This window comes from Salvelinus fontinalis, chromosome 10 (assembly GCF_029448725.1).
Source record: "Salvelinus fontinalis isolate EN_2023a chromosome 10, ASM2944872v1, whole genome shotgun sequence".
Lineage (NCBI taxonomy): Eukaryota > Metazoa > Chordata > Actinopteri > Salmoniformes > Salmonidae > Salvelinus > Salvelinus fontinalis.
Window position 1 is genome coordinate 44,600,081 of NC_074674.1, and position 11,276 is coordinate 44,611,356.

General features: G+C 40.5%; 1 protein-coding gene across 1 annotated transcript; it reads left to right on the forward strand.

The window, feature by feature from the left end:
• Positions 1 to 2,271: 2,271 nt before the first annotated feature.
• Positions 2,272 to 6,858, forward strand: LOC129863305 (GTPase IMAP family member 4-like). Its single transcript, XM_055935195.1, has 4 exons — positions 2,272 to 2,517; positions 3,252 to 3,884; positions 5,141 to 5,790; positions 6,727 to 6,858. The coding sequence occupies exons 2-4, from the start codon at positions 3,305 to 3,307 to the stop codon at positions 6,856 to 6,858; spliced, it is 1,362 nt and encodes a 453-aa protein (XP_055791170.1). The 5' UTR covers positions 2,272 to 2,517; positions 3,252 to 3,304.
• The last annotated feature ends 4,418 nt before the right edge of the window (positions 6,859 to 11,276 follow it).

Below are 11,276 nucleotides of genomic sequence, written 5' to 3' on the forward strand. Positions count from 1 at the left end.
TCTGGTAGGACAAATGTTTATTCCTTCTCTGCTAATTCAATGAATAATGAAATGCCATGTATTGACCTCAAAACACCTGTTAACTCGTCGGTTATCTTCAATAGGTTATACTTCGTTGTTGCTTGTCCGTCAGTCACTGTCAATAGCCTAGCCTACATGTCCATATTTACAGGAGACGACAGGACATCGTGATCTGTAAAAACTAAAATGGCAGTTTACTAACATGGACAAAATGTCGGTGGATATTTTTTTTGTTTCACTTTCACCTAGATAGGCTACTAGGCTACAGTAACAATGCTTTTTCCAATGACACAGATTTGGTTTGATGTCATAATGTATCATATCGTGCATAAATATATATGGATGTAATGATTGGCTGCATTTGCAGCAACTGTGCGCACATGCATGTGGGGTCACACGTTTTGTACCACTCCTTTTCAGGAGTAGCGGGTCACAAAGTTTGAAAAGCACTGGGATAAATGATAGAGGCAACAAATGGAGTTGAGTTGATATAGTAATGTAGACTACAGTATTTCTTACAATCTTGTATTTTGACTGGAAATGTGTTGGTCATTGTTAATCAGTGCAGCATTTATTCCAGTTCAAAGTAGTTTATAAAATAGTTTACTCATCAAATTGTGCTGCTTTCCCCACTTCTTATAATAATTGCTCAACAAGTCTGTGACCGCATGGTTGCAGAGTTTTATTTTGGGGTGGAGTGCCCTTTTTTAAGTTTGAGCACATGCACCCCAAAAGATCTATGCACACTTGTAGGTGGCAGGAACCCTGGCCCCAGTGATGTACTGGGCCGTAAGCACTACCCTCTGTAGTGCATTGCGTTCGGAGGCCGAGCAGTTGCCATACCAGGCAGTGACTCAAGTAGTCAGGATGCTCTCGATGGTGTAGCTGTAGAACCTTTTGAGGAAATATGACACTTGCCAGTTGGTCAGCGCATGCTCACAGTACACAGCCTGGTAATCCGTCTGACCCTGCAGCATTGTGAATGTTGACCTGTTTAAAGGTCTTACATCGGCTGCGGAGAGCATGGTTCATTGTTATTTGCCTCAAAGCAAGGCATAGAAGTAGTTTAGCTCGTCTAGTAGGCTCGTGTCACTGGGCAGCTTTCGGCTGTGCTTCCCTTTGTAGTCTGTAATAGTTTGCAAGCCCTGCCACATCCGACGAGCGTCGGAGCCGGTGTAGTACGATTCAATCTTAGTCCTGTATTGATGCTTTGCCTGTTTGATGGTTCTTCGGAGGGCATAGTGCAATTGCTTATAAGCGTCCGGGTTATAGTCCTGCTCATTGAAAGCAGCAGCTCTAGCCTTTAGCTCAGTGCGGATGTTGCCTGTAATCCATGGCTTCTGGTTGGGGTATGTATGTACAGTCACTGTGGGGACGACGTGATCGATGCACTTATTGATGAAGCCAATGACTGATGTGGTGTACTCCTCAATGCCATAGGAAGAATCACGGAACATATTCCAGTCTGTGCTAGCAAAACAGTCCTGTAGTTTAGCATCTGCTTCATCTGACCACTTTTTTATTGACCGAGTCACTGGTGCTTCCTGCTTAAATTGTTGCTTGTAAGCAGGAATCAGGAGTATAGAATTATGGTCAGATCTGCCAAATGGAGGGTGAGGGAGGGAGAGCTTTGTACGCGTCTCTGTGTGTGGAGTCAGATACCCCATAAACACTCCTTTTCTGAAAACAACATTACATGAAATAACAACAAAAGTGTAAACTGTAGCCATTTATTTCCCTTTGTAGTCAATTCCCCTCATTATTACCTTCATCTACATACCAATTTCTTTCAAAACCTTGCTTTTTTCTGTCGGCAATTAGGGTACTAGTTACCCCCTAGTACCCTATGCTTTCTTTAAATAGTAGATTTATTGAAGCGCCTGCAGAAGGTATGCTTTGTTTATTGGTTGTGTGGTGTATTGGCACAGAAAACTGTTGATGGAAATTTCGTTGCATATATTTTATATTATTATAAATATGGCATCAAAAATGTTGATAATCTGATTTCCGCCCAACTGATAATTATTATCTGCAGCCGACTCTGATGGTTGTGTAAATTTCGAACAGTACATTTCGAACTGTCCCTAAGGGGAAGGCCGTGCATACATTTTAAAGGTGCATACATGTTAAAGGTAATTTAGGTTTAAGCCGAAATCTGCATCATTCGCTGTGCTGATGCGATCTGCACGAACATCATGTCCTTTTAAAAGGTGTAGACAGTAGCCTGTGGCCGACAGTGTGCTTGCTACGTTTATGAATGATTTTGCCTAGCCGTATTATGATACATTTTTTTATGTTATTGATAAACTGAGTTTTGTTGGGAGTTTATCAGCAGGAAAGAGATGATACGATGATATAGGGTTTGTCTAGTGAACTTAGGGGAGTGGTTTAAGTGTCAGATAAAATAAGAACACTGGAGACTGAAAGTGAAACTGTTGAAGCTGAACAATTTCAACTCCGTAGCATTTAAGAACGTTCAAGATATCTAATACGAAAGTAGGTAAGTTGTTATTTATTTGAATGATTTATGTAAATCTATTAGATTACTACATTATTAGTAGCTAGTACTGTCTTCAGTAGAATAATGGCCAACATGAAGAACAATGTGTTGCTTCAAAGGTGGTCTGGATTTCGACAATTATAACTGCGTCATTGAAGGCGTATTTTCAATAGACAGTCCTATTCATATGATTGTGTTATGCTACGATTGTGTTGTCTGATTTAATAAGAATATGTAGCCTAAATATTGTTATTTCAGTAATAAACAGTAATTTCAACATAGTAATTTTACATGTAGGCTGATAGTTTTATGATAAATGTCGATGACACATAGTGATATTCCTGAACCAAAGCAGGAAAGCTGTCAGTTTAAATCAACGTTTAACCAAAATGCAATGACATGGCTCAGGGTTTGGTGGATTTCACATTGAATTCACGTTATTTGACATCAGTATAAACCAAAACTAGAAGTTGAACTGAAGTCTGTGCCCATTGGGGTGCTTGTAGCCTACCATCTGCAAACAGTTATAGATCAACAATCAATGCTGTGAACTAGACATGTATTTACCCTTTTGTTCTCAAATCACATTTTTTTTGTGTGTAAATTATTAATACCAGCTTGCATGTAATAACCAGGTGATGGCTGTTCATATCATTGTTTTTTTTATTTGTTTTTCTGCCTTTTGCATCCTAGAAAGTAATGTCATTATTTCATTTGTATTTGTATATAGATTCCTGCCTCACACCTCACACTGCTCGGCTATAACAAGATAATTCCTTCAAGATGGGGCACTTTTCCAAACCTGTGCAACAGACATCCAGACCATTGCAGGTGGTGTTACTTGGTAAAACAGGAGCAGGGATAAGTGCAACAGGAAACACCATCCTGGGACGAAACGATTTTCTCTCAAAGAAAATATTAAAATCAGTGACTGCTGATATTGAGAAACAAAATGTCACCATTGAAGGAATAGATCTTGTCGTGTATGACACTCCAGGATTCTGTAACCCCGATCAATCTGAAGAGCAAATTCAGGAGAAAGTCCAGAATGTCCTCAAGTTAACCTCATCTGGTCCCCGTGTGTTTCTCCTGGTGGTGAAGGCAGAGAGATTAACAGCAGAGGAGAAGAGGGTCATCAGTAAAGTAGAAGGTCTTCTAGGAGAAAGTCTTTTGAAGCAAACCTGGATCCTGTTCACCAGAGGAGATGAGTTGGAAGACCAGACTATAAAAGAATTCATTGCTGACTCAGATGACCTCACAGAAGTGATGAGAAAATACAGTGGAAGATACCATGTGTTCAACAACAAGAGGGGTGATCCTGAGCAGGTCAAATCACTGCTGGAAAAGACATATCCATGTCTCAGTAAGTATAACTAACTGTTTGAATAAAGGATTAGCCAGAAATGTAATGTTGACTAATTGTAAATGTTTCCATGATTGAAATACTGTGTTTGAAGCGTATAATACTGATGACAGTAGATATTCTAGATGAGAGCTCAGTAGGTCATGTCATTGATAACATTATGAACACAATATTTTAATGTGTCTCCTGTAGCTGAGGTGATTATAGGTGATTATAGGTGATTATAGGTGATTATAGGTAATCCTGCCTGAGAATTGTAAGAGCAGTTATTTTGTTTGGCATGACAATGACTGAGACAATACTTGAGGAAGATTGATTAAATACTTAATTAATCAGGTGTTCAAAATAGTAATATTGAAATACATAACACTACACATTTAGTAATGACATGATGCATTTGAATCATAACACACAGTGAAACTTAGTGTGACTTAATATTAGTATTGTCACGTTCGTGACCTGTTTTCCTTGTTTTTGTATGTGTTTAGTTGGTCAGGGCGTGAGTTGGGGTGGGCATTCTATGTTTTGTGTTTCTATGTTGGGTTAAATGTGTTGCCTGATATGGTTCTCAATTAGAGGCAGGTGTTTGACGTTTCCTCTGATTGAGAACCATATTAAGGTAGGCTGTTCTCACTGTTTGTTTGTGGGTGATTGTTCCTGTGTCTGTGGCACCACACGGGACTGTTTCGTGTTCGTTCGTTTGGTTAGTCTGTTCCTGTTCTTCGTGTTATTGTAAATTCTCAAGTTCAGGTCTGTCTACGTCATTTTGTTGTTTTTGTAATCTGTTCGAGTGTTCTTCGTGTTCGTCTTTAATTAAATTCATTCATGTCTGCATACAACGCTGCGTGTTGGTCCGATCCCTACTCCTTCTCCTCATCCGACATAGACAGCCGTTACAAGTATTTTCAATAGGCGTGGAAAAAGGGGTTTAACAGTTATCCCGAGTTGAACTCAGAATTGACCAAAGTTAGCTAGCTAACTCCTGTATCCCACTACGTAGTATACCACTCTGGTCTCTTATTCTGGGTTAACAATCATGTAAATTATCCCCCCCAATTGTAACTTTAATAAGTTGTATTGGTGTGTGACAGATCCCTGTTACAAATCCCACCTGAACTCCACATTCACCATAAAATGTAAATACCAGACATAAATCATTATTATTCAGTGCACCAATAACTGCCTGTATAGAGGATGAGATGTTAGTCATTTTACTGTATCAGCTTATCAAATGTGATGTATTTCTCTATACACAGAGTCAACTGTTTCAAGGAATCACCCAGAGAGAACGATTGTTCTGCTTGGAAAAACCGGTGTTGGGAAGAGTGCAACAGGAAACACCATCCTAGATGGAGATTATTTCCATTCTGAACTGAACATGTCCTCAGTAACACGTAAAACAGAAATGAAGCAGGCAGCAGTAGATGGGAGGGATGTCAGTGTGGTTGATACTCCAGGACTGTTTGACACACAGCTTACTGCTGAAGAATTAGCAAAGGAGATTGTTAGGAGCATCTATGTGTCTAGTCCAGGGCCTCATGCCTTCCTTTTAGTTTTACGAGTCAATGACAGGTTCACAGAGCAGGAGAAAAAAGTTATTGAAATTCTAGAGAGTTTGTTTGGGTCAGGACTGGCAAAGCACACCATCATCCTCTTCACCCATGGAGATGCGTTAGAGGGTAACAGTCTAGAGAAGCTGATTGGTGGGAACAGAGACCTCAGTAGATTGGTAGAGCAGTGTGGGGGGAGGTACCATGTCCTCAACAATAAAGCTAGAGGAAACAGAGCTCAGGTCACAGAGCTGATGGAGAAGATAGACAGAATGGTGGAGAAGAATGGAGGAACCTGCTACACCAATGAGATGTTTGAGGAGGCAGCCAGGATTAAGAAAGAGCAGGAGCTGATGGTGAGGAGGGAGAGGGTCAATATGGAGTGGGAGGAGATGAGGGAGAGGATGGAGAGGGAGAGGGAAAGGGAGAGGATGGAGCGGGAGAGGATCCAAAAGAAGATAGAGGAGTGGATCCAGAAGGAGAAGGAGTGGATCCAGAAGGAGGAGGAGGAGAGAGAACTTCAAGAGGAGAAAAAGCAACATGTTCAGAAAGACACAGAGCAAAGGTGTAAAGAAGAATCAGACAGGCCTCCAGGAAATGGAACAGAGATAAATGAAGATACAATTAGAAGAGAAGAAGAGGAAAACCAGGTAACAGGAACTGGGCAGCCAGAACATGAGAATGATCCTACAAATCAAACTTCAGCTCTTGCCTCAAGGTCAGTCCCTCAGGATCTTCCCCAGCCTACAGCCCGAGTCACAAACAGAGAGTCAACATTTGAAAGGTTTATGGACAAATTTGGTGCAAGGATTCAGAAAGCACTGATAATTGCAGGGATTGGAGCTGTTGTAGGAGCTGGTGTAGGATATGGTGTAGGATATTGTGTAGGAGGTGGTGTAGGAGGTGGTGTAGGAGGAGGTGTAGGAGGAGGTGTTGTAGGAGGTGTTGTAGGAGGTGTTGTAGGAGGAATTATAGGCTTTGGGGTTGGTTTGTCAGATCAGTCGCAATCTGACAGTCGAACTTCCTTCAGCTACTCCTACTGTAGAATCAGGAGTGGTGGAACAAGGACCCAATTGGACCCAATTGTCATACTTGAGTAAAAGTATAAATACCTTAATAGAAAATGACTCAAGTAAAAGTGAATTTTGATTTACACTTGATTGAGTTGTCAACTAACGTGAATTCAAAGTAAAAATTAACAAAAATTGTAACTATGTCATTGGATTTAGCTTTCAAGGTTGAAAAAATGACAAAAATCCCTGAAATTCCCTTACGTTGATAACTTTTTGCAGAGCCTGGCTCTGGCCCAACCCATCGATTTATGGGACCAATCAGAACGTGTTCGCATTCTAGAAATTGTCGGGGAGGGAGGCAAATCCAGACTCATTGTGGAGAAGAAACGTCAGTTGGCCGGAGTGATGTAGATGGGAAGCCAGACTAATGTTTTACTATGAGGTTGCACCAATTCAAAGTTGGCACATTCACCAGCACAACAGATAGTGACAGCAAAGTAAAGCCAGAGTGCCGGAGACAGACAGAGTTGTGTGCTATGTGATGTTTGCCAAGTAGTGAATGGTAGAAATCAGGTGGGGAGTATAATCATGTTTAAAGTGTTAATTCACATAAATATTTTATCTGTTTTCTGATTTGTCGATAGATCCAGATAGGTTTTTTATTCTGGTTATTTTATTGCTTTCAGCAGCCTCTGACCAGCATTTCCATACAAGTAAAGCCTAAAAGCTTCAGTCCAAATGTGTGTTTCAGCCAAATGGGAGCCCCACTAGGCCTACAGTTGAAGTCGGAAGTTTACATACACATCAGCCAAATACATTTAAACTCAGTTTTTCACAATTCCTGACATTTAATCCTAGTAAAAAATACCCTGTCTTAGGTCAGTTAGGATCACCACTTTATTTTAAGAATGTGAAATGTCAGAATAATAGTAGAGAGTGTCACGTTCCTGACCTGTTTTCTGTTGTTTTTGTATGTGTTAGTCGGTCAGGGCGTGAGTTTGGGTGGGCAGTCTATGTTATGTGTTTCTATGTTGGTTAATGGGTGACCTGATATCTTTCTCAATTAGAGGCAGGTGGTTTACGTTTCCTCTGATTGAGAACCATATTAAGGTAGGTTGTTTCACATTGTTTGTTGTGGGTGGTTGTTTCCTGTGTCTGTGTTTGTCGCGCCACACGGGACTGTTTCGGTTTGTTTGTAGTTTGTACCTGTTCGTGCGTTCTTCGTGTTATTGTAAGTTCTCAAGTCTAGGTCTGTCTACGTCGTTTATTGTTTTTTTTTGTAATTCTCTAATGTTCTTCGTGTTTTTTGGTTTCGTTTATTAAATCACGATGTCATATCACAATGCTGCGTTTTGGTCCAATCCCTACTCCTCCTCTTCAGACGAAGAGGAGGGAAGCACCCGTAACAGAGAGAATGATTTATTTCAGCTTTTATTTCTTTCATCACATTCCCAGTGGGTCAGAAGTTTACATACACTCAATGAGTATTTGGTAGCATTGGCTTTAAAGTGTTTAACTTGGGTCAAACATTTCGGGTAGCCTTCCACAAGCTTCCCACAATAAGTTGGGTGAATTTTTTCCCATTCCTCCCTACAGAGCTGGTGTAACTGAGTCAGGTTTGTAGGCCTCCTTGCTCGCACACGCTTTTCAGTTCTGCCCACACATTTTCTATGGGATTGAGGTCAGGGCTTGTGATGGCCACTCCAATACCTTGACTTTGTTGTCCTTAAGGCATTTTGCCACAACTTTCGAAGTATGCTTGGGGTCATTGTCCATTTGGAAGACCCATATGCGACCAAGCTTTAACTTCCTGACTGATGTCTTGAGATGTTGCTTCAATATATGCACATAATTTCCCTCCCTCATGATGCCATCTATTTTGAGAAGTGCACCAGTCCCTCCAGCAGCAAAGCACTCCCACAACATGATGCTGCCACCCCCGTGCTTCACGGTTGGGATGGTGTTCTTCGGCTTGCAAACCTTACCCTTTTTCCTCCAAACATAACGATGGTCATTATGGCCAAACAGTTCTATTTTTGTTTCATCAGACCAGAGGACATTTCTCCAAAAAGTACGTTCTTAGTCCCCATGTGCAGTGTCAAACCGTAGTCTGACTTTTTTATGGCGGTTTTGGAGCAGTGGCTTCTTCCTTGCTGAGCGGCCTTTCAGGTTATGTCGATATAAGACTCGTTTTACTGTGGATATAGATACTTTTGTCCCCGTTTCCTCCAGCATCTTCACAAGGTCCTTTGCTGTTGTTCTGGGATTGATTTGCACTTTTCGCACGAAAGTACGTTCATCTCTAGGAGACAGAACACGTCTCCTTCCTGAGCGGTATGACGGCTGCGTGGTCCCATGGTGTTTAAACTTGCGTACTATTGTTTGTACAGATGAACGTGTACCTTCAGGCGTTAGGAAATTGCTCCCAACAATGAACCAGACTTGTGGAGGATTACACATTTTTTTCTGAGGTCTTGGCTAATTTCTTTTGATTTTCCCATGATGTCAAGCAAAGAGGCACTGAGTTTGAAGGTAGGCCTTGAAATACATCCCCAGGTACACCTCCAATTGACTCAAATGATGTCAATTAGCCTATCATAAGCTTCTAAAGCCATTACATAATTTTCTGGAATTTTCCAAGCTTTTTGAAGGCACAGTCAACTTAGTGTATGTAAACTTTTGACCCACTGGAATTGTGATACAGTGAATTATAAGTCTGTAAACAATTGTTGGGAAAATTACTTGTGTCATGCACAAAGTAGATGTCCTAACCGACTTGCCAAAACTATAGTTTGTTAACAAGAAATTTGTGGAGTGGTTGAAAAATGAGTTTTAATGACTCCAACCTAAGTGTATGTTAACCTCCGACTTCAACTGTACATGGTTTAATATTAAGCTGGTGGATGAGGCTGGAGAAATGAACTGAATAGATGGACCTATTGTCAGGGGTTCACCTAGGGGTCATGATAGGGGCTGCACCAAATGTTTGATGTATTATACTAATTGATTATGCTTATGTTGTATTAATAGAAGGGGAGGGGTTATAAGACACCTCCCTCCTTACATTTATAGGGTCCTAGACTACAGATTAACAAGATATAAATTGATTATAAAGGTTTAATATTGTTCCACAGTCTTTTCTAATCTCTGCCTCTTATAAAGAAACTGTCTGAGAAATGTGTGACTGTGAGACAGAACTCTGCAGGGGAGTGTAAGAGATAAGAGATTAGTTAGACATTCCACTATAAATAAACTTGGACATTTACTGATAAGCTTTTAGATAACACTAAAACTGTTGTTTATATAGCTATGTAGGCATGGGTTTGGTCTCATGAGTAGAAGGTAATGACGTAAGCAGTGACATCACTAAGATATATGACTGTAGGCATGATAAAACAACACGGACCCTTTTCTATTTTGCAGAACTTACTTGGAAACGTGTGCTATGTTCCTGTTGTCAACTTCTGTCTGCAATTGCATTAATAAAGGTTTTTGAATGATTTAATTAAAGATATTGTCATAATGCTAATTTCACCATTGAGCCAATGATTGACAAGGAACAAGGAACCCCAACACTATGGATGTAAGGACTAAGGCCAGGATTCAATCAAAGTTACGATTGACAAGCACACTGCACTTGACTTAAAGGTCATCTATACTTGAGAACTGTGACATTGCCTTTTAAAGGTGCATTGTTGACAGTGCACTGCTCTTGTGGACAATATGCATTTTGATTGAATCCCGGCATGACAGTCCATCAACGTGACAGTTTTAACTATGTTATAATGCTATACATTGTAATTTACCACTTAAACAAAGAGTACATTTTTTTAAACTTAACAGATTACTTTTGACAGAAAACATATATATATATATATATATATGAGAGAGAAAGTTGATGTCGGAAGTTTAAGTACACCTTTGCCAAATACATTTAAACTCCTTTTTTCACAATTCCTAACATTTAATCCTAGTAAAAATTCCCTGTCTTAGGTCAGTTAGGATCACCATTTTATTTTAAGAATGTGAAATGTCAGAATAATAGTAGAGAGAATGATTTATTTCAGCTTTTATTTCTTTCATCACATTCCCAGTGGGTCAGAAGTTTACATACACTCAATTAGTATTTACTAGCATTGCCTTTAAATTGTTTAACTTGGGTCAAATGTTTCGGGTAGCCTTCCACAAGATTCCCACAATAAGTTGGATGAATTTTTGCCCATTCCTCCTGACAGAGCTGGTGTAACTGAGTCAGGTTGTAGGCCTTCTTGCTCAAACACACTTTTTCAGTTCTGCCCACAAGTGTTCTATAGGATTGAGGTCAGGGCTTTGTGATGGCCACTACAATACCTTGTTGTCCTTATGCCATTTTGCCACAACTTTGGAAGAATGCTTGGGGTCATTATCCATTTGGAAGACCCATTTGCGACCAAGCTATAACTTCCTGACTGATGTCTTGAGATGTTGCTTCAATATATCCACATCATTTTCCTGCCTCATGATGCCATCTATTTTGTGAAGTGCATCAGTCCCTCCTGCAGAAAAGCACCCCCACAACATGATGCTGCCACCCCTGTGCTTCACGGTTGGGATGGTGTTCTTCGGCTTGCAAGCCTCCCCCTTTTTCTCCAAACTTAACGATGGTCATTATGGCCAAACAGTTCTATTTTTGTTTCATCAGACCAGAGGACATTTCCCCAAAAGTACAATCCCCATGTGCAGTTGCAAACCGTAGTCTGGCGCTTTTATGGCGGTTTTGGAGCAGTGGCTTCTTCCTTGCTGAGCGGCCTTCCAGGTATTGTCGATATAGGACTCGTTTTACTGTGGAT